At 49.8% G+C, this 24207-nt stretch overlaps 1 protein-coding gene across 3 annotated transcripts in view; it reads right to left on the bottom strand.

Moving 5' to 3' along the window:
* Positions 1-24207, bottom strand: part of LOC125717718 (BAH and coiled-coil domain-containing protein 1) — a 50797-nt gene that overhangs the window by 21508 nt on the left and 5082 nt on the right. For all 3 annotated transcript variants that reach the window (XM_048990951.1, XM_048990952.1, XM_048990953.1), the window contains exon 3: positions 1225-1398. In XM_048990951.1, the coding sequence (XP_048846908.1) occupies positions 1225-1398 (174 nt within the window). The remainder of the gene's footprint in view (positions 1-1224; positions 1399-24207) is intronic.

Below are 24207 nucleotides of genomic sequence, written 5' to 3'. Positions count from 1 at the left end.
TTGAGCTTATAATTGCAGAGCTGCTGGCGTTAGCCTGATCTACGTCGTCACCTCATTCAGCTAGTGGATTCCACTAAGCCGGGAGTGCGTGGGATATCTATGTGTGTGTGTGTCTGCGTCTCTGTGTCAGTGTGTGTGTCTCTTTGTCTCTGTGTGTGTGAGCACAATGAGTAGTGCAGTGACTGGGAGACTCCCTATCTCTTCTGTGTCCTGTGGTCCTCATGGGGGTCCCATTCCTCCCCGGAGGTGGTGCCCCACCACTGCAGCCACACTGCCGCTCCCCCTGCATTTAGAGCTCAGTACGTGACCCTGGGAGAGGGGGGTTAATCCCAGCAGACGTGCCATCATTTCAACCCACCACAGCCAGCCACAGGGGAGGACCTCCCCCAGTGTCCTGGGGGGGGGGTGCTGACCCGGAACACGCGGTTTGTGAAGCACAGCAGTGGCTAAAGCACGGTGTTTTCCGGAAATCCCAGATGTGGGGGGTTTGAAACCAGTCTGTGGTGAATCATCTGTTGTTTGAGACTCTTCTATCAACGGAGGGGTGGCCAACAGTTAGCGAGCGTGGGCCCAATGGGGCCCTCGGGGCCCTTAGCAGTGGCGGGCAGACCGTCATTATCGTCAAACAGCCAACCTCTCCCCACCCTCTCCAGCGCACTGCTGGTGATTGAGGAGAGACGCAGGCGGTTTCGGGAGAGAGGCAGGCAGCAGGCGTGCCACCACAGGCAGGCCCCCCTACAGGGACTGGCAGTTGGTGGGGCAGGATGTGGTCTGTTGGTGGTCTCCTCACCTGATGGGGGTAACGTGAGCCGTTCGCACATCCGCTCGCGGTTTGTTTTAGAGGTGCCACCCACCCGCCACGCTCATGGAGACCTGGCAGATGGGCGACATGCATCAGGCTGCACGTGTGGTGGGGGGCAGAGGGCACCAATTCCCTCTGTGGCGTTGAGCCTCAGCCCACCACTCGAGGTCAGAGCAACACGAGTGACGCATCCATCGCCAAACCAGACCCAGCAGGTCGACCTGGGCTGCGGTCATCATTATGGCCTTTATTATTAGCTGACATTGATCAGGAGTCAACCCTCATTCTCCCTCGCGTTCACTCAGCTTGTCCTGTCTCGGAGCAGAGATGCATGTACCCTAGGTGGGGAGGCACAATCCTCCTCTCCCCACAGTGACCCCCCCCGAGGAGCTGCAGTATGGAGCCTGCCAAAGTTTGCTTACCGTCGTGGGAGTGGGGGAACCATATCTGCGAGGCATTGGAGTGCGTGCCCCCCCGGAAGGATGGCGAGGAGGGCGATGTGGGGGGACCTGAGGAGTGCGAGGCTGGGGAGCCTAGGCTGCTGGTGAGGAACGTGCCCATGAAGGAGGCAGAGGAGTTCCCCATCAGGCCACCACCTGTACAGGGGCAGGGAGGGGGGAGGGACAGAGAGAGAGGGGGGTAATGGGTGTGGGGTCAGGAGACGAGGCCCAAAGAGACCTCGGGACGCCTCAGACCACCGACAGCACAAAACAGGGCAGTGCTTCAGAAAAAGCCCCCTCACGCCATACTTCAGTCTCTCCTACACCATCTCTTCATTAGGTCACTCTGACGGCCCTGTAGGCTCTTACCCTGACGTCCCCCACTTTCCCAGACCTCCCTTTCGTTGTCAGGATTCGCTGCCAGTCTGCTTGCCCACCTTCACCCAGACGGAAGACGGCATGGCACATCGTCAGCGGCCATGGAAAACCCACAGAATGTCTTGCAGATGCTGCAAGGCTGTACCTGCCATTGCCTAGGGGTGGGGGGGCAGCCCCCCCAACAAGTCTCCAGACACTCTGTCATAGCAGAGCTATGCTTGGGATTAGAGGTCAACCTATCCATTGACCCCCCCCCCCTTCCCCCCAGTTCCCAGTTTTTAAGCATTTTATGGCAATATAGTGACGGCTGCATGTGGCTGCGTGTGACTGACCAACAGCCACACGGAACACTGACATCGGCAGTGTAGCAGTGTGCCTTATCCTCACCAACAGCAGTCAGTCGGCACCACAACCAAAGGTAAGAGTTTTAAATTCCTCCCACCTCCATCAGTTTCCCTAGATGAATAACATCACCACAAAGCCGAATAAGTCTCAGTTTTCAAACATGTTATGGCTATCTATTTACAAAAAAAAGTCATTTGTTCAACAGTTATTTTTCTACTTAAAAAAAATACAAAAAAAATCAGGTACTGGGCCTCTGTTGGGCTGAACTGCAGACCCCAGGCAACTGCACAGGTACTGAGCCTCTACTGGTCCGAACTGCAGACCCCGGGCAACTGCACAGGTACTGAGCCTCTTCTGGGCCAAACTGCAGGCCTCGGGCAACTGCACAGGTACTGAGCCTCTGCCGGGCCGAACTGCAGACCCTGGGCTACTGCACAGGTACTGAGCCTCTGCCGGGCCAAACTGCAGGCCTCGGGCAACTGCACAGGTACTGAGCCTCTGCTGGGCCGAACTGCAGACCCTGGGCTACTGCACAGGTACTGAGCCTCTGCCAGGCCAAACTGCAGGCCTCGGGCAACTGCACAGGTACTGAGCCTCTGCCGGGCCGAACTGCAGACCCCGGGCAACTGCATAGGTACTGAGCCTCTGCCAGGCCAAACTGCAGACCCCAGGCTACTGCACAGGTACTGAGCCTCTGCCAGGCTGAACTGCAGACCCCGGGCAACTGCACAGGTACTGAGCCTCTGCCGGGCCGAACTGCAGACCCAGGGCTACTGCACAGGTACTGAGCCTCTACCGGGCCGAACTGCAGACCCCGGGCAACTGCACAGGTACTGAGCCTCTACCGGGCTTCTATAAGGCTACATAGGACATCTAACCCAAAAAGCACCTAGGAAAATTGCACAGGGGGATGGCTGGGATCCAAATATTACCCCAGCCTTGGTTGGGGCCCAAATTAATGTGAGGGGCTTTACAAATGCAGAATTCCAGCTTGATGAAGCTGCCGGATGTCTGCCTAGTGTAGCAGCAAAGATCCATGGGAAGTGAGAAAGGGCGGATTAATGTAAGAACCCTGCTGACAGACTGTGAGAGTTAGGTGCGGAGACAGAAGGCAATAATGACATTATTACTAACAGTACTAAAGCAAAGGCCCGCTGACACCTGTTATGGTTGAGAAGCAGGAACATTTCCAGCTGATGTCAGAGGAGGGATGTTCCCCAAATCAATGGCCAGATCACCCCTCCTCATGTCAGGATTCCCTTACCACAGGTTCCACATGTTCGGCCATAAATATCAGAAAGTACCGGACTTCCCATTGGCTCCGATATGGTAATTACTCTGCAATTTTTCCAATGCTAGGGGTATCCACACAGACAAAAGGAATGTCCCTCAGCTCACCCTCTAAATTCAGAAAATTAAGTTAAGAAGAAAATGACTGGAGTCCCTCACACACAGTTGGAGAGAAATGCTTCCCAAGTGACTATGTTGGTCGGCATGTCTGTCTGTCTGCCTATTTGTCTGTCTGTCATTGTCTCTGTCAGTCTTTCTGTCACCCGTTTTGTGGAGGACAGCAGGCATGGATTAATCACAGTCTCTCTCAACCACGCTCATGCGCAGAACCACTGGGCCGCACTGGGATTATTAAGACAAGGAAATTCACACACAATCCCTCTACAGCCTCAAGGACCACCCTGTCCCAGTGCCAATTCTTACTCACTCACTGAGAAAACAGACCACACTGATTCAGCACAGACGCACCACGGCAACATGAGCACTGACCGAACTGCCCCTCCTCACCCACCGCGGACCAACAGGAAACATCTCCCGCCTTTTCACTTGTTAAACATTTCCGATGCACTGAAAGGCATGATGATTCAGTGACTATTAGAATCCAACAGCCTGTCTGCCTCTATTCAATAACACAGTCACCCGCATGGACCAAACACACACGCACCCACAGAGTCACACCCACAGAGTCACACCCACAGAGTCACACCCACAGAGTCACATCCGCTGTTATGGAAAACAGGAGAACACAGCCAATGAAAATGCAGACAGACAGGCCGGGGGTGCTGGTTGGTCCAGGCCCGTGAACCGTGACCCATGACCTGCAACCTGCTTTATGAGACACCAGAAGCTGCCTTGCTTGCTTTCTCTTTCATTCTTCCCAGATTCATCCTGGCCGGCATCAATCCCCAACAGCAATAAATGTGACCTGGGGGGGGTGGTGGGGGGGGTGGTGACGCATGAACGTGTGGAAACGTGCAGTCATGCAGACTAATGGCACAGAAGAGCAGCCAGTCCTGAGAGCGGATTTAGCCAATGTTGAACTCATTAAAATCCCAAAATGAGCCACTAATGGTTCCTTGGATTATTTTACAGATCCATCATGAATATAGCTTTACATATAAGTCCCCCCCCCCCAAAACACACACACACATCCAAAAAAGGGGTGGATGCTTAAGGCCCCCATGGCAGAGATGCCAGCCCGCCCTGACTCTGACACGCACAGAACTCCCGTCATCACGACCCCTGGAACCAGCCGTTCTCCCCACAGGCGCCCCCCCCTCCCCGCTCCCCGGCCGGCCGCTTACCCCAGACAAACATGCCTGAGCACCCCGTCTGTGTCCTTGCTGTGAACGGCCAGTGGCTCGGAGAGGCAGGAGGTGGCTGGTATGGTGCAGGATGGACCACGTACAGCTCTTCCTCCGGCTCTGTGTTTGCCGGCAGAGCGAGAGGAGTGGTGCTTTTAAAGGCGGCGGGGGGGGGGGGGGTTTCCGTAACGTCCCGCTCATCTTGAATACATTACGGGGCCTGGTAGCCAAATTCCTGCTGGTTTGGAAATGACACCCCCCCCTCCCCAGGGCTGCGGTGTATTACTGCCCCCGCCTGCATGTTGTGCTTGGGGTGTGGGGGGGGGGGGGCAGCAATTTGGAGAGAAGAATTAAGGAATGGGGGAGCGGGGATGGCTGCAACTTGGGGTCCAGGCAAAAGCTGCATCATGTGAGAACAGGGTGACTCAGCGGAGCACGGAGCAGAGCCTGGAGTTTCTGGGAAAAACCGAGAGCAGCTTCCCAACATGGCCCAGTTTCTCATGGGCCCGTCGCTGGCAGCTTCTTCCGCGCCGCCTCCACATCTGGCCAGTGGTTGGACATCGCCGCCCCCAGCGTCACTCAGCGTAACACTCACGCGTCCGGGTGTGACGGCACGCGCCGATCCACATCGTTCCCGTTCACGGTGTACAAATATGGAGTGTCTGAGGCTGACGCTTGGGGGCGGGGGAGTCCCGTCCAGCCGCACGACGCTGTGTCAGAGCCTGCCCCCTTGCCCGTTCACTCATTTGCCACACGGGAGAGTCAAACACTCCCCAGCTTCCTCCAGTATATAACAGGACACCCCCACCTTGTGAGGGGCAACGTCAGCAAGTCAGATACGCTCCCAAGGATCAACATTCTGATGGACGTTCGAATATTTTAATCGTGATCCTCCAGATGGCAAACAAGAGGCCGGCTGATCTGGGATCAGCGCTTCACTGGGACCTGCGCTTCACTGGGATGATGCCTCGCTTGCCAGCGGGATCAATGTCATGGATGGAATCTCAGCTCAAATGTGCTCAGTTCTCATCCGGGTCTTCAGCTCTGCAGACATTAGAAACGTGGTCTGATCTCGGCTTTATGGGTCATACCGGACTGTGCATGAAGCAAATTCTGTCACTTTCACTTTCCTGCCAGGGCTCTGAATCATCACCACTAATTACAGCAGTGGCAAGAAAGGAAGCAGGACAGACCCAGGCAAGCTGGGATCCACCCCTGATTGGCTATATCCCACGGTCAGCTCAGTCAGCTGCGGGCTTTAGTGTTGTGTTCTGAGAATCTTGTCGTGTGGTCCTGGTATCCTGCAGCAAGATGGCCGAAATCACAGGCAGAGCCAGGCCAGGCCATGACCACTGTGTTTTGGGGGGTCCCAGTCTCTCACCTTCAGAGCCACATGCTGACTCAGCAGGGCCCTGAGGAATGCTTGCAGCCCAGACAGGAGCAGGGTTTACCATGGACACAGATGTGCCACTGCACACACTGCTGTGATCAGCCATGAGGACCACAGTGAGAGGCAGTGCAGGAGGGCGCATACAACTCGAAAACTGAAACAATGAGGATGGTCCATTCTGTGACGCAAATGCACCTTGATCGTTCATTGGATAGGGGAAATTTAGCGGAACAACAAGGAGAATACATCAAAGATTGTATACAACCATGATTCCTGTGTATGATTCCTCACTACAGGATTATAAAGACCCCCAGAATGAAACTAAAATAAAAAAAGACAAAATGCAATTAGAACAGCAACACCATATACCCTGTATTTTTAATCCATCCATCCATCTTTTTTTTACTTGTCCTATGCAGGGTCACAGAGGTCTATCCCAGAAGCAAAGGGCACAAGGCAGGGAACAACCCAAGATGGGGGGCCAGCCCATCGCAGGGCACACTCACACACCATTCACTCACACATGCACACCTACGGGCAATTTAGCAACTCCAATCAGCCTCAGCATGTGTTTGGACTGTGGGGGGAGCCGGGAATATTCAGAGGAAACCCCACAACGACATGGGGAGAACATGCAAACTCCACACACATGGAGCCACGGCAAGGACTCGAACCCGGGTCCCAAAAGTGTGAGATAACAGCGCTAACCACTGCCCCCTTTGCAATTTTTGTATTATTTTGAATTTTCACTTGAAATCCAGTTTGATTTTAGTTTTTGATTCTATTGAGGCAATATTTGTCATTTGTTTAGTTGAGTTTAGTAGTAGTTTATTTTAGTGTCAAAAGTACCAAAAGTATCCCTTAAATGGGATTCAGTGATCATTTTTCACGGCATCGATTCTACAGCCTGCATGTCCACTTTTCTCTGACAGTTGAGCTTTATAGGCTACCAATGCACATGCCTAGACCTGAGTCCAGTGTCACTCAAAAGGGATGTTTCTCAATATGCCTACTTGACCGTACTTGTGTTCTCTTAGAAGGATGCAGCCCCTGAATTCCGATACAGCCAGAGAGTAGTTGGAGTGGCATCTGGAAATACTTGGCTTTGCCAAATGAAGACAGTAAACCACCAGGACATATGCAAGCCTGTATGCAACTTGTGCCGATGCACAATACTGACAGAAGAGGGAACCACCACAAACTTAGCTAAACATTTAAAGGATCAACATGTGCAGCAGAAACCTTAGAGAGATAGGTATCATATATCTGAATTAATAAAATATTGATCTGTATGCACCTGCTACAGTTGAAGTGGACGTGACTTTTTCTATGAGTTAAGACACCTTTTGTAGTCAGTCAAACTTTTCCACATTATGACAACAGTCTGCAATTACTTTTATCTCTGGGTTGTATTTTAAAGCTCCATACAATCTTGTGCAGCCGTGTTGATTAGTGCTGATCATTCACATACAAACTTTTAGAGTCATAAAAGTAACATTCATCTGTTCTATTAAGCACTGTAATAATAATATAAACATCTCATTTTTAAGTGTTAATTTACTGCTAGTGAATGTCTCTGAATGCTATTACACTGTGTACTGATATACTAAGTTTTATTTTGCTTTGACTGACAATGCAATGCAAAGGCTGTGATAGTGACATGATTTTACAAAAGACAAAGTTTTCCCTGCAAACAAAATTGCAATTGAAATAAAAAAAAAATGACTGAGTTACATTATGTGTCTATCTAAAAATTCTATACTTTTCTTGGTATCCTATCGAATAGTGCTGACTGATTTGGGGGAAATAATCACTATTTTTCTGACAGATATTACGATTTGATTTGTGACATCCATTTTTTTAGGTCAATCTTCAGTTCAATATTCAGTGTGTAATAGATTTAAAACTTATCATGCAGTATAACCACAGGAGGTACCACAAAAATATTAACTGGCCTTCATTCTAATCATCTAATGCAAGAATGAGAACTTAAACATGTGTGTTGCTTCCAAAATGTATTTGTTACCTTTTTTAAATAGGCAGAGAACAAACACAAGTTGCGACAGTGTTAAATCAAGTAATAATTTAAAAATAAAACAATTCCAGAAAGAATAAAAAACGGGGATCCGGCACCTAACGCTGCATGGACCCTTGATAATTATGGAGTGATTATTATAACAAAATTCCGTGGTTATGCACAATATATTTGTGTACTTGTAATTTAGTTTTGTACACCTGTGTGCTGAGAATTGGCAACTTGTATTCATTTTGTACACCTGTCCGGCAAAGTTGTTTACAATGTTTTGCACAAACTCAATATATGTGCTTGGAATGTTGGAATTTCTGGCAGCTTTCTGAAACACCCAGTACTCTGTAAACCCATAACTGCCAGGCACCGAGCGGCAAGTGGGCGGAATCTGTGTGCTTCAACCCATGACAGGTATTACTATTATTTCAGGTATTATTGGCTGTATTCGCCTGATTATCAAAATGCCGATCCATTCGCACACCTTCAGGGCAGGAAGGAGTCTAAATACAGGGTTTCCTTCTCTGTCCGTGCACTTATAACCCCGATTTGTAGTTCCAACATGGCTTCTGAAAATATGTGTGAATGTGGAGCTGCACATCTGTGACTTTGAGAACACAAGTGTGCAAGCAAGGATTTGCTGCACAGGTGCACGGAGCTAAAATACAAAATGTGCAAATCCCTGCACAAAACTAAACTACAAGTACGCAAATGTATTTCATGCAATCACAAAATTCTGTCGGAATAATCACTCCATGAATAATAGGACTTTTCTGTAAACAATTTCTGACCTTGAGATAGATAATTCACTTATAGCTCAGCAATGGAATTCATATTTTTCCGTACTGTGAATGTGATGTTTTCCTTGGGTTTCATGCATTTGCTGTTTGTGGGTGTTATACACAGTCGTGTTTGGTCACTTCTGTCTGGTGAGCATGACTGGCATGCGAGGACCACGGCACTTCCCATTGGTTAGAATGACTGTCACACAAGGGGCATGGCAGGAATTTATAAAACTATTCTCACAATAGTTTTAAACCCTGAGACAGACTGTATGATGCATATCCTAAATGACAGTCCTTGCGATGTGCTAATCACGTTGTTTCAAATCGCAATTTCAATATGAAATTGATAAATCGTTCAGCCTTAGTATTAAAGTTTTAAATTTTGGTACGATGACAACACTCGTTCACGTTCATATCTTTATTTTAGTTTGCTCGTTTGTTATTTGTTTAGTTTAATTTGTTTTCATTAATGATAATAACCCCACCTTTTGTACCGTAAGCAGGTAATACACGGTACGTTTAGTAAACATTTTATATTTAATTTATTATCCATACCACTCCTCACATGACTTTACTCTACAGTGCTAACCAAGGGCACAGGTTTGGTTTCAACACTGGTAGGGACCAAATCAGCCCCCACCCCGCTAAACACACACAGTACTCCCACAATTCTGGTAGGGACATGTCCTTACTGTCCATACCCAAATCTACCCCCGCCCTGGTAGGGACATGTCCTTACTGTCCATACCCAAATCTACCCCCGCCCTGGTAGGGACATGTCCTTACTGTCCATACCCAAATCTACCCCCGCCCTGGCGGCAAAGCACACAGTTTTCTAGCACATCCGCACAAGAAGTACGATTATTTACCGTCTGCAGTAAGCATGAGCGAGGCCTCACTCTCTCTGACATTCTCTCCATTAATGTACAATGTTAGAAGGAAGGACAAAAAGATGTCATTCAAAACCTGCACCTTCCCCCCCAAAACATACATATACTACTATATAACACCCTATAGCCCCCCCCCCTCCCCACCAAATGATTAAGGCAGGGATGGGCGTGTCAGGCTTCTTCCATTTCCCCCTCCCCCAGAGAAAGCAGGTCATCCCTGGGGGGTCTCAGCCTCACACCCAAACCGTACAGCATGACTAATGTGAGCATAAGCCAGGTGACCCCATCCCCTAGAATGCCAGCTTCCCTCCCTCTGGGCACCTTTCTGCCCTATCATACTTTCCAATTGCACAGTGAGGCTTGAATGGGATTTCCCCTTCTGCTCTGCCTGCCCCCTCAGCAGCTGCACTGATATGGGAAACTGAAGAAACCCCCAAAAAGTTATTACTGATTCATTCTTGTTTTTCCTGAGTGTGGGCCCACTGCAGTATGTCTGAGCAAAGATGCAGTGCTCTGGGATGCAGGACGGTGAAAATCATACCTCTGAAGAGAAAGATAATCATACATACAAAGACTCAGTGAAACAGGCACAGACTGGCACAGACTGGCACAGACTGACCGAGACAGGCACAGACTGGCATAGACTCGCCGAGACAGGCACAGACAGGCACAGACTCACCGAGACAGGCACAGACTGGCATAGACTCGCCGAGACAGGCACAGACTGGCACAGACTCGCCGAGACAGGCACGGACTGGCATAGACTCACCGAGACAGGCACGGACTGGCACAGACTCGCCGAGACAGGCACGGACTCGCCGAGACAGGCACAGACTGGCATAGACTCGCCGAGACAGGCACAGACTGGCACAGACTCGCCAAGACAGGCACGGACTGGCATAGACTCACCGAGACAGGCACAGACTGGCACAGACTCGCCGAGACAGGCACGGACTCGCCGAGACAGGCACAGACTGGCCTAGACTCGCCAAGACAGGCACAGACTGGCACAGACTTGCCGAGACAGGCACGGACTGGCATAGACTCACCGAGACAGGCACAGACTCGCCGAGACAGGCACAGACTCACCGAGACAGGCACAGACTGGCATAGACTCGCCGAGACAGGCACAGACTGGCACAGACTCGCCGAGACAGGCACAGACTCGCCGAGACAGGCACAGACTCACCGAGACAGGCACAGACTGGCATAGACTCGCCGAGACAGGCACAGACTGGCACAGACTCGCCGAGACAGGCACAGACTCGCCGAGACAGGCACAGACTGGCACAGACTCGCCGAGACAAGCACAGACTGGCACAGACTCACCGAGACAGGCACAGACTCGCCGAGACAGGCACAGACTCATCAAGACAGGCACAGACTGGCACAGACTCATCGAGACAGGCACAGACTGGCACAGACTCATCGAGACAGGCACAGACTGGCACAGACTCACCGAGACAGGCACAGACTGGCACGGACTTACCGCAACAGGCACAGACTCATCAAGACAGGCACAGACTGGCACAGATTCATCGAGACAGGCACAGACTGGCACAGACTTGCCGAGACAGGCACGGACTCACTGAGACAGGCACGGACTTGTCGAGACAGGCACAGACTCATCAAGACAGGCACAGACTGGCACAGACTCGCCGAGACAGGCACAGACTCATCGAGACAGGCACAGACTGGCACAGACTCACCGAGACAGGCACGGACTTGTCGAGACAGGCACAGACTCATCAAGACAGGCACAGACTGGCACAGACTCGCCGAGACAGGCACAAACTCATCAAGACAGGCACAGACTGGCACAGACTCGCCGAGACAGGCACAGACTCATCGAGACAGGCACAGACTGGCACAGACTCGCCGAGACAGGCACACACTTGTCGAGACAGGCACAAACTCATCGAGACAGGCATGGACTCACCGAGACAGGCACAGACTTGCCGAGACAGGCACGGACTCATTGAGACAGCGACAGACGCTGCCTCCTACTCCCTTTCCAGAGGCAGCAGAGTCCCCTGGTTATTTTAGCACATCGCCGGCATTTCCAGGTGACAAATCTACTCCTAGACCTGCAGATATTTGTTGTTTTGACTCAACTCCTGATGAAATGGGTGTTACCCACAGTAAGTTAGAGGTAGCTTTGCACTCCTAGGCCTACGGGGGAACAGGGCCACCCTACAGCAAGGCACTCAAAAGAGTCGGCAAAATAGTCCCTTCCCCCACCCAAAGAGACCCTCACAAAGTTATATAATTGAGATAGTATCCACTTCCATTAAAAACCTCAAAGTGTGTTTTATGAGGCCTGTTTACTTTGTAGAGGCTGAACCAAGTGACTTTGAAAGGGGGGCGGGTAACACGGTACGTTTTAACTTGATTCACATGAAAATTTTGGGCTCCAGCTTAAGGGGGCAGGCGATACGGAACTCGATTTAACAACTGGCTGCCGTTCACAGTGCAGGAACGTACATGGTCCTTCTCTTTATTGTGTATGGGTGGAGGAAAGCGCCTCCCACAGGCAAGGGGCCCTGTAAAAACAGGGGGTGGGTAATGGGGTGCCAGGTACCCCTGTGGCACACATCTGCCCCGTACCACATCAAAAATGCTCCCACCCCTCCAAACAGACTACTGGGTGGTCTCCAGGGATGAGGGGCCAGCTGGGAAGCTGGTGCAGCGCTCCCGTGACTGGGGGTGGCGCCAGGCGCAATGGGGAGGGGGGCATGTGAGATCAGCCTGCATCTGTACAGAGGCACAAATCCCACACATGGGGTGAACAACAGACAGGTGCACGGGGAAGGGAGAGGGAAGGAGAGAGAGAGAGAGAGAGAGAGAGAGAGAGAGAGAGAAGGAGACAAAGAAGGAGACAGGAGAGAGGGGGAGCGAGAGAGAGACAGGAGAGATGGACAAGAGAGGCTGTGCCTCTCTTCAGCATCTGCTCACACAGGTCTTTGCAGAACGGGCTACGGTGAGGTCACAGCGAGAGTCATGCCATGACCAGCGAGACTGCAACTGACACACGCATGCGCACATGTAAACTATACATGAACCCGGAAGGAATGGATCAGGTAGGCTGTACAGATCTGGTAGCAACAATTAACATTTAACAAACGTGGCGGTAAAGGAATCACTTTGGTCTATGACAGAGGTTCAGCGTTTGCTGATGAGCATCCAGGAGCAACTGGGTGCAGCATACAAAACTCAAAGATATTAGGTAAAAAATGGGACCACCTTTATACCTGCAGAATGGTTGAATGAAAACCTCTGCGTTGCATATTCGGTAAATCTATAAGAGGGCTGTGTGTCATCATACACAAAATGACTGCAAATAATCCACACAATAAGGACATTAGTAATAAACTGTATTCTGCTGTGTGATAGCACTTCTCTTCCTCCATTTTCTTCAGCTCAAAATATTGTGCAGTGATGACTAAAGACCAAAACACGTTTTATTTTTTTTAACTCATTATTTTCTTAGTTCGCAATTGTCTTCAAGGCTGCGTTTGTATTGTGTTTCAGCGGCAGGCTATTTGCATAACCAGTCGACAAAGAAAATGTTTCAAGTCCCGCAACAAAGTACCAAACTAACAATGAATTAGTCCAGCTGGTTTGGCACTTTCGGTACTGGAACTTTTGGTACTGGTACTTTTGGTACTGGAACTTTTGGTACTGGAACTTTTGGTACTGGAACTTTTGGTACTCGTACTTTTGGTACTGGAACTTTTGGTACTGGAACTTTTGGTACTGGAACTTTTGGTACTGGTACTTGATCGTAAGTCAATGCGAAAGTGAAAGTACCGAAAGTAATGTGGTGCATGCGGTGGAAGAGGGCTCTGTAAGTGTCTGATTAAAGTCACACCATTGGGAGGTGTGAGGTACAGACCAGAAGAGACTTGGTGAAGGAAGATTCAAGGCTTTGCCATACATCTGTACAGAGAGTGGCTGGCAGATATGGCTGGAATGTTTAAATGAGAGATACAGCAAACAGTACCGACAAAGGTCCTGGACTTCCTGCTTGTTCATGCAGTACAGATAGTGTGTGTGGAGTTATTGATTCCCATACTAGCAATCTTTCTCCAGGACAAGGAGCTTCTATCGCATTCCCACCACAGGAATTCAGCCCGATTGCAGTTCCTAAGCTATTTTGTTTAGTCCCTGCTCCAGAGTAGGTACTTTCTGTACAACCAGGAACTACTGGGCAGGATTTACAGTGATACACTTGCTAACTCGTTGACCACAAGCACTAGCACTGACTTGGAAGATACACAGAAGTGCAGGGAAAAGCGACACATGAGGTGAGGAACTACATAAGTTGCCAGTCAAGACAGCCCAGGACCTCAGAACCAGGTTCCTGAACTTCAGTGGGAAAGCACCCAGAGGGTCTGGAATTCCCATTTGTTCATACAGTACAGACTGAGGCTATGTTGAGTTTGTTTAAACAGTACAGACACGGGGGCTTGGAATTCACTATGTGCTACTTGCTGTAAAATTAGGTTCCCCAAGTTGCCATGGAAAAACTGACTGCTCAGGGGAGGGAAGAGGATCAACCCAGCTCCAGCACCGCCAAGGGGATGTTTGACAGGGGGCGCAACAACGAAGAGCAGCGCCTTCCAAGTAAGAGTGGGCAATGAACTGAGATAGTTATGTGCTTTGTCACGCACTTTGCAGGTCATCAGCCGTAAGCTAGGCTTGCTGGAGGGTGGCCAGGAGGCTCCACCACCATGCATGGTGACATCAGGGATTACTACCTGACACGGAAGCAGCTTCTCCTGCCTGGGTCTGGCTAAGAAACACCCGCCAGTGCGTCCACAACAGCATGGCACTAGGCAGCAGCTACGCACTTTATTATTTGCCATTTCCTTCATCCTCCCAGACGAGAGCAGTTCGCTCCAGCAAACCACCCCCCCCCCCCCATCCTCATCCTCGTTTTTGGGAAATCTAGGCTTTGGCTGTAAAACTTTACTGACGGATAAAAGATGACTCATGAATCAAGTTACATACTCATCGGACTGGCTACACACAGATCGCTGACTGATTCGCCAAGTCGGACGTTAACAGGCTCGTTGGGGAAATTTAACCATCACGTCAGCAGACATTTTCCTGGAGAGGGCATTTGGGCAGCTGGGGGGAGGGTGGGGCGGTGAATACCACCATGGCTGTGAGAGAAGGTAGATGGAACACAGGTCCACAGGCAGCTACACCGAGTGAACACCACGGAGACCGATGCAGGTCCACACACTGCAGACAGAAAACAAACTGGGGTGGGAACTATCCCTCTCTCCTCTCCCTCCCTCTGACAATCCCTTTTTCTCCCTCCCTCCCTCTCTCCATCCTTCCCTGACTGTTCCTCTCTCTCTCTCTCTCTCTCTCACACACACACACACACACACACACGCACTGTATTATCAGTGACCAAGAACTTAGTAGTAGAAGAGACTCCATTTCAATGTAGGACTGCTACCTCATTGGTGGTGTCATTTTTCATTCATGGGAGACCCATGCAGAGTTACAGGGAGCATCTTATGTGAATCACAGGAGGAGAAAAAACAGGACTGACATAAAAAAAAAGGAGGTGGCAAATGAGGAATTTCCTTTCTGCGTTGCTGAAAATCAAAGAGCTCAGGCAGGAGAAGGCCTCACTCACTGGGGCAGTGGGTCCAGCGTTCAGATAGGCAACTTGGCACAAAGGTGCGTGCGTGGGAGGGGGCTCATAAAATCACAGATAACATCGCTCATGCGGCTTCAAAGCTTGTAGCACCCCGGGCTGCGTCTGTAAAAAGGCCCAAATACACATACTGAGCAGTAAACCTCTCACAGCCTGTCCCATAAAACACACTGCACAAGGCATGGAGAAGGAGTGGAGGGGGTGGGGTCCGGAACAATTAAGGGGTGGAGTTATCGAGGTATGGGGGGCAGGTACAGAAGAGATGGGGGGGGGGGGAGTCTGAGAGACAGGGCCAGAAAACGGCAGGGGCGGAATTATGAAAGTATGAGGGCACAGCATGGCGATGGGAGGTAGAGCACTCAATAGTTGGGGGGGGGTAGAGAACAATAAAGGGCAGAGTGAGGGGGAGCAAAGCAGAAGGATGGAGGCAAAGTAAGAGGACACATGAGGCTGAGCAGTGCTGGGATACAGCAGCAGGGCACGGGAGGCATCACATAACACAGACAGGGTGCTGAATCTCACACCCACCCACACTGGGGCTCCATATGCTTACAGATATTCATGAAAGTGCCCGAAATACAGAGAAGGGCGATAAAATAAGGCAGTGTTATGTGAAGCAGCAGATGGATGTATCCCGGAGAGATCTCACGGGACACTGAAACGGACCTGCCTACTAACATCTGCAGCTCTGGGCTGAGAAGCCTAACTACACCCCTAACCCTAACCCCAACTCCAGCAAGTGAGACGCACCACAGACATTAACACCCACACAGCCAGAACCAGGCAAGAGCCCAAGAGAGTCGGTCCAGCAAGGGAACACAGCGCTATTTCTCACCAACTAGCAAGCCTTCTGCCTCTTGCTACACGGGCCCCCATGAGTGTGACCCAACAGCACGCTGGCGCGGAGGGAGGAGGCTGCCTGGGTTAAGGGAGTCTCAGTGCTATTGCCGATGGAGAGTGACACAATTACCCACACTTGCCCTCCCGGCGGAGTCCAAACACAGCCCCACCCTCATCCCTGGTGGTACGTAGCTTTGCTGCCCCCTGCTGGCAGACAGAAGCATGCCTCAGCTGGTCAATGTCAGAGCGGTCACTATGAGGCCAACTCATATTAAAATCCTAAACTACAGGTGACATGGTGTATACTCCCCGCTGACCTGCAGTCTGCATGGAACACGCTATTCTCCTTCAACAAATCCCCCCCTCCCTGTATAATGCCCCACCCCCATGATGCCTGGAACCAATGGCTGACATCCGTACCGTTGGGGCGGGACCCTGTACTTGTGTGAAGTGAACCATCCCAACAGCAGCAGATCCAGCCCAGGGGCGTCAACCAAGTGTGTTAAGCACATCCCAGCTGGGGGGGTCTAAAAAAAACCCTCTAGGAAAGAGGAACTGTAAAACATTTATTTAACATTTATGCAACACTCCAGAAAAACCCATTAAACTGTATGAGCCTTGACATCAATGGGTGAGCTTTACAGAACCCCTCCGATATACAAGTCAGGACAAGACAAGGAACTAGACCAACCACTTCTGACCCGCTGGGATCGCTAGGTGAACCCGACACACTGGTAGTGCTGCCACCCCCCCCCCCCCCCCACCTCAGAGCTTCACAGGTCATTTGTGGTCTCAGGGAACAATTACAGCACTTGAACAAGCCCAAAAAAACATTTCAAAGCTAACAAAGACAAAAACACAAACAGCATGGAGATCGAACAGTGGAACACTGGGGGGGGGGGGGGGGGGGGGGGGGGGGGGGGGGGGCAGCAGCACATGGGGCCCAGAAAGAGCGAGCAATGTGCAGGTCTTCGAGCGATGGCCACCGTGAGCCACACCAAGAGGCCCATTCCCCTGCCTCGTTTGAACCCGTGTAACCTGACCTGTGAATGGAGACGCCCCCATGGACAGCTGGGATTACATCAGCAGGGCAGTGTAAGCTAACAGCTGTGCAAGTGCTTTGAACTATGGGAATGAGCACAGCTGAGGTACTGAAAGTGGTAGGACCCCCCCCCCCTCCCCCGCCACCACGGTTCCCCCCAGCCAGCCCCGGTAATGTCCATGTCCTCCTCATCTGGCTGTCCTCTTTATTCCATTTACATAAAATCTCAGGTGGTTTGAAGTGATTTGCTGCCCTCAAAAAGCCACCCCACCTCTCAACCCCTACTTGCATGCAGTAACCTGGACACAGCACTTCATTGATGAGTGAATTTTTTTTTGGGGGGCGGGGGGCACACCCCAGCACACTCTGCAAGAGCGACCGAGAGAGAGAGAGAGAGAAACAGGAGAAGAAAAAGAGAGAGACAGAAAGAACGGAAAGGGGGGAAACAGAGATGGAGGGAGACACAGGGCCAGATCACGGTCAAGTGAGACCCCAGGACACCTGAATTTTGGAGGCCCCCCTGTCATGATAGGATGGATGGATGGATGGATAGATAGATAGATAGATAGATAGATAGATAGATAGATAGATAGATAGATAGATAGATAGATAGATAGATGAGACAGTGGAGAAAGTCACAGATGGGTGGGCAGGCACAGCATAGCAGAGGGGCAGAGATTTGTAGGGCAAGTACAAAACCGCAGAGGGGTGGAGTTATGGAGATAATGGGGCAGACACAGAATGGCAGAGGGGTGGAGTTATGGAGATACTGGGGCAGGCACAGAATGGCAGAGGGGTGGAGTTATGGAGATACTGGGGCAGGCACAGAATGGCAGAGGGGTGGAGTTATGGAGATACTGGGGCAGGCACAGAATGGCAGAGGGGTGGAGTTATGGAGATACTGGGGCAGGCACAGAATGACAGAGGGGTGGAGTTATGGAGATACTGGGGCAGGCACAGAATGGCAGAGGGGTGGAGTTATGGAGATACTGGGGCAGGCACAGAATGGCAGAGGGGTGGAGTTATGGAGATACTGGGGCAGGCACAGAATGGCAGAGGGGTGGAGTTATGGAGATAATGGGGCAGGCACAGAATGGCAGAGGGGTGGAGTTATGGAGATACTGGGGCAGGCACAGAATGACAGAGGGGTGGAGTTATGGAGATACTGGGGCAGACACAGAATGGCAGAGGGGTGGAGTTACAAAGGTATGGGGGCAGGCACAGAATGGCAGAGGGGTGGAGTTACAAAGGTATGGGGGCAGGCACAGCATTACGGAGAGGGGATTTGGAGGGTAGGCACAAAACAGCAGAAGGGTGGAGTTATGGAAGTATTGGGGGGGGCAGGCAGAAAACAGCAGAGGGGTTAGGATTATAAAGCTATGAGGGCACAGCACAGGGGGATGGCAGGTAGAGCACTCAATGGTGAGGGAGGCTTAGAGAACAATAAAGGGGCAGAGTGAGTAGGAGCAAAGTGGAAGGATAGAAGAGAGAGAGAGTCAGAGAGAGAGGGAAGATAGTCAGAGAAACAGACGGTATGTTTACATGCACAGCTAAGTCCAGCTACGGTTAGAACTCAACTGCCATTTAATCAGACTGCTGCCCTTTTCCCAGTATACATGCATGGGAAGGGAAACCTATGGACATATCAAAGTTTGTCCAACTCCGCTACAATAGGTGGTGATTTGCCTCATTTAAGCTTGTCAGTATTGGGCTTTTTCCAGCTGACCTACAGTATATCACAGACGTCACACATTAAAAATAAATAAATAAATAAATAAATAGACGCAATAATAATGGAATTGGGGAGAAATGAAGTGACACAAGCTTGAATTGTGATTTGCCTGAAAGAACAGATACAACAAGATCAGGATAAGTAAAGGTATTTTGTATAATATACTATGACAACACAGTATTGGAAATTTTTCAAATATTTCCAAATTGATTTTGTTGTAATAAATACTGGGGTATTTATGAAACAAGAAAAGGAGTTCGGCATAAGTATTTCAGTAACCCGTCTAGGAGTGATTTAAACAGCAAGCATGAAAATGATCGTCTCAGAAAACACGTGCAAAATTAGCGGAGGTAAACTTTAAAATGATTTTTAAAGAACAAGCAACGTTAAACTAGATAATCTTGAAAAGAAATAATCATTAAAATTGCAAAACTTGCTAGTTTTTTTCTCCTAGGACAGAATAAAAAATATTTTAACGAGACAAACTCTCTGCACTATAATATCTGTACCAAACTGAAGGAAAGAAAAATCTAGCTGACTAGCGATGTAAGAACTGTTGATTGCAATATTGGTATTAGTATTGCACGTCGTCCAGTCCTACTGCACCTATTTTTCAAATTTAGTACAAAATACCATGCCGTAACCAGTTTGTACACCAATGGAAAACCAACACCTTGAAGTACCGTAGTTTTGGTAACTTCTTGATACTTTAGTTGACTGCTTTACAGTGCTGTACATTCCATACGTGCTATATGTCCTCTGCTATGCTCCAAGATTCTTCTGTTCCGGTCCAAGCCTGTGGGAAAAGCCGCGTAGCATGTACAGAGCGCCTAAGCCAGTCTGAATCAGCCTGAACGTATAACATACACACGCAGGAGTAAATAGACTCCCAATCGCATTGTCTGAATGTCTTAGTCCGACTTCGAGAAATTTGATTTGATACGATTTCAGTCAGACTAACATGTTTACATGCACTTTAAAAGTACAGTTTTGGCCGAACTAACACAATAAATGGATTTTCTTAGTGTGCATGTAAACACACTGACAGACAGAGTGAGAAACGGAGGGGGAGAGACGGCACGAGTCAGAGAGATGGAAGGGTAGTGAGTCAGAGAGACAGGGCCGGGTCATGGTCCTGTGAGGCCCCTGGGCACCTGCCTTTTGGTGGCCCCTGTCGCGAGAGACGGCGGGTATGAGGAAAGAGAGAGTCACAGAGGCAGGGAGAGAGAGACCGAGGTAGAGGAATGAAGAGGGAGTAACCAAGAGAAGAAGAGTCAACTTAGGAGAGAGAAGCTTGGTGAGAAACAGCAGAAGCCGTCCAGAAGGGAGGGGGGCGGCATAAAACAGCGAGAAAATGGAAGATGATTAAAGCCAAGAGAAAGAATAAAAGGAAAGTGATGGAGCAGCGATCAAAGTGCTGGGGAGGAACAAAGGGAGAGGCAGAGAGAGTTTTGTTTTAATCAACCACCGAGAAAAAGGAACAAGAGTGTTCAGGGTGGGGGGTGGGGGAATCGGGCACATGAATGGAGAACCATGCGGCATAGTGGGGGGGCTCCCCAGAGGCTGATTAGCACAGACTCCCCCCAGAAAACCACCAGAAGCCCTCTGCATGTATATTTTATGGCAAATCCTGTGTATAATGCAACAGCATATATATTCGCATACACGCGTCACATGTAATATAAATCCACATGCAAGTTATAAACACAGCTGCGTACCACTAGCTGTTACGGGCGTGTCAGGAGACACAGAATAAAATAGCTTGAAGGGAACCCTGCTACTCCACTTGGCAGCTGGACAGGGGCACTCCCTGATGCCTGTGGCGAACCCCCTCACCTGACCCCCAAAAGAGGAAACATGAAAGTCTCCAAGCTACAGAATGAGAGGGAATGAATAGAAGGGGTGCCCAAGGGAGCATCCCTAAGCCACGCATACCAAAATGCTGGACTGAAGACACCAGGTTGTTTTTCACACACAGAAACCAATCATGGAGGAAACCCGTCACACCAACATTTGTTTTCATTTGTATCACTGCCCCCCACCAGAAGATTTCAATAATAAGACTGAAATTAAAAATAAGTTACGGGGCCCTTTCTTGCTGAGTGGATAAAAAAGTCAAACAGCTGGTCATGGCCCTCCCCAAGAGGGGGTCTGGGGGGCAGCCTTGTCAGATTTTTTCCCAGTACGGAACAGCTTCAGTGCGTTTTCACAGCGAAAAACTGGTCCCAGAAAAAATGGGTCCAGCATGGCACCACAGAGAAGATGGTCTCTGAATTTGGCACCGTACCGTTCTCGAAAGTGGGATGGGCTATCATGCCCAACCCTTCTGCATACCTGGAAAACTCAGTCCATAAATGATATCATTTATTCTAATATTACTGGTGCTGGTAGTGAAACAATTTCCCAGCTTACCAGCACAAAAACATGACATCGATTTTTTTTATTCTGTGGAAAACTAAAGATCATTCTGCTGGTCCGATTTAATAATAAAGAATAAATATGCCACAAATAAATTATTGCGGCATTCGAAGACATCATGTGGCGGACAGCAAAGTTCAGTTTTAGCAGACTCTTATTGCGCGATTCTCGAAAGGACAGCAGTGAAACAGCGAGCGAGACGGCGAGCCTTTACAGAGACAAAATGTCGTAAAATAGCTTAAAATTGTATGGATTGCATTTGCGGAAAATAAGAATTGTACATAAAATAACTTACGCTAAAACATTTGCAGAATTCACATAAATGATGCAACGGTAAATTTCTTATTCTGTAGAAAACGAAAGATGGATTTAATAATACATTACAAACATGTCACTGGTCGAAAACATAAAATATTATGCCAAAGAGATCATGGGATGGATTGCAAGGTTAAGTTTTTAGCTCTTTTATTGTGTGATCCTTAAAAGGACAACGGTATTTCGCGTATAGTGACGGAAAATAAACTGACTTACAGACACAGACAGGGGAGCCTTTACATGGATACAGGTAATAATGCGTCATACTCTGAAAACATTTTTTTCTGGTTCAGCAGCTTATAAAAACTTAAAATTCAAAACAGTTAACAATAAATCCAAAAAATGAAATACAGATTAACCTTTGCTTTACTTTCAGTTATGCCTACATAACACTTTCTTTTTTGAAACCAGTGGAAATGCGGGCAGGTTCTCCAAAACCACCAGGCAAGAACCAGCCCAGCACCGACGGTGTTGGTGGAAACACGGCAGGGAAAACGGTGCTCAGGAACATGCCTCCGGTGGGGGCGCTTGCAGAGCCATGGCAAAAGGGAGGTCTGCTATAAACTGGGAGCATAGCACCGGCCCCAGGGACAACATGAACCATACTGCACACCCCTCTTCCCCCCAGGCCAGCCCCACCCACCCCCCCACTTCCCCACGTGTGAGGCTATGGGGTTTGAGGTCTGTCTCATGGGGGTCCTGCTGCTGTCACCCCAAAAAATCTTCAGTAAAATACAGGACTGGGTCAAGGTGCAAAACCTGCAGAAAACGTCTGTACACATGACCCCTCCCCCCTTCCCGGAACGAGCATATCAGCCAGAAGGGGGCAGCTGAGAGGGCCAAAACAAGGTGGGGGGGAGGGCAGGGGACAGAAAGAAAGAAGAAAGTGACACGCTGGGGGGTTGCAAAGCGAACAGGGGCTGGCAGGGACCAGGAGAGTGCTGCCCGGGAAACACAGGCGAGCCAAGAACCGCAACACGGGCCGAGATACGACCCAAACTGAGCAGCCAGTGGCAGCACGACTTACCCGGGAGGGTGCAGTCCGGGGGCTACATCTACAAAGCCCCCCTCCCCCCTTGCTACTTAAAATCATTAACAAACCAGTTTTTCCTTAACCACAAACTGTTCAACTAACTATAACTGCTATTTATCTGCCTTGGAAGGTGACATGTCGAAAAGGATGTGCGGATTGCAGATCACAGTCACAATTCCCGATGTAACTGATGGTAAGTGTGATGCAGGAGCTCGGAGCCAACTGGTGCTTCCTCACCTGTCAGGGCTGCTTTGGAGGCGGAGGGGAGGGCAGACGATAGAGCGCCTGCGTTCAACTCCAAAAACCAGCAGGTTGTCCTGACCGTGTGGCACCACAAACGTGTCGGTTTCACGTGCGTGTGCATATTGCGGCCTTCTTGTGGCTGCTGTGACGTGCCGAGAACAGCACGAGGGAAAAAAAAAAAAACATACGACCTAGATGTGCCGTTAAAATTCGGTTTCCGCTGCAGAACCTCGGACGACCCAGTTCCACTTGGCAGAGGGGAAACGCGGCCCCAACGTTTGGGAGGAAACCCGAAGCAAAGCAGGGTGGGGCGGAGCATTCCCCCCCTCCCCACTACCACCTGTGCCCCAGGAGCGACCCAGCATCTGCCAGAGTGCGAAGCGTGCTGCTGTACGCCAGGATGTGGCGAAGAGCTCTTCCAACCCCACGGTCGCCAAGCAGCAGGAGACCTACATGGGGTTCCTACTTACAGGACAATGCTGAGAAAGGTGCTCCAGCCCCACATTTCCTGACCTCACTCTTTCAGTGACCTGATTAAACTTCTCAGAGCTCTTTTGGAACTTTTCTCCTCGTTCTTCCCAGAATTCAGAAAGTCAAAAGGAGGAACCCGGAGGAGATCACTATTCCCAGACCTTCAGGTCTAAAATGTCCTCTGCACCCACACACACACACACACACACACACACAAATTACAGGCAAGAGAACCACACTGAATTCAACACTGCCCTCCAACAAACTTATTACAAAAAGGTTTAATTTAGTTTTTACTGATTTATTATAATATACTGACCTGGCACCAAATCAGCCCCATCTTGCCCTCTTTTAGGTACTTTCTGCAGAAACTATGATACCTAGTACCCAGTGCTCCTAGCACCCTATACCGTGTTTCAGTGCCAACACCCTTGCAACAAGTCCAGCTCATCCTACGCAACACCGGAGCACCTCAGCCCCCCGCCCTCCCTTCCCGGGCCCCCGGCATGTAACGCAGCGGATAAAAGCGACCCATGCCGGAGCTCTGCTAATGTAGGCCAAGGTGAACAACAGAAGCAAAACAATGGGATGGACCCCTTGTGAAAAGCAGCCACATTAAAACTGACCTAATCCTGCAGGCGATCTGTGCCACTTAGAAGCAAAACGAGACTCTAAGCCTGCAGTTTTGAGTCCTAGGGAAAAAGGGGGGAAAAAACAAATCACACAGATTCAGTCGTTTAAGCCATTAACCTGTCAAGATAGCAATCGTACGGTCAACAAAGTAAT

This window comes from Brienomyrus brachyistius, chromosome 22, assembly GCF_023856365.1.
Source record: "Brienomyrus brachyistius isolate T26 chromosome 22, BBRACH_0.4, whole genome shotgun sequence".
NCBI classification, from domain to species: domain Eukaryota; kingdom Metazoa; phylum Chordata; class Actinopteri; order Osteoglossiformes; family Mormyridae; genus Brienomyrus; species Brienomyrus brachyistius.
The sequence above is the reverse complement of the archived record's forward strand: the minus strand, read 5'-3'. Positions and strand labels throughout refer to the sequence as shown.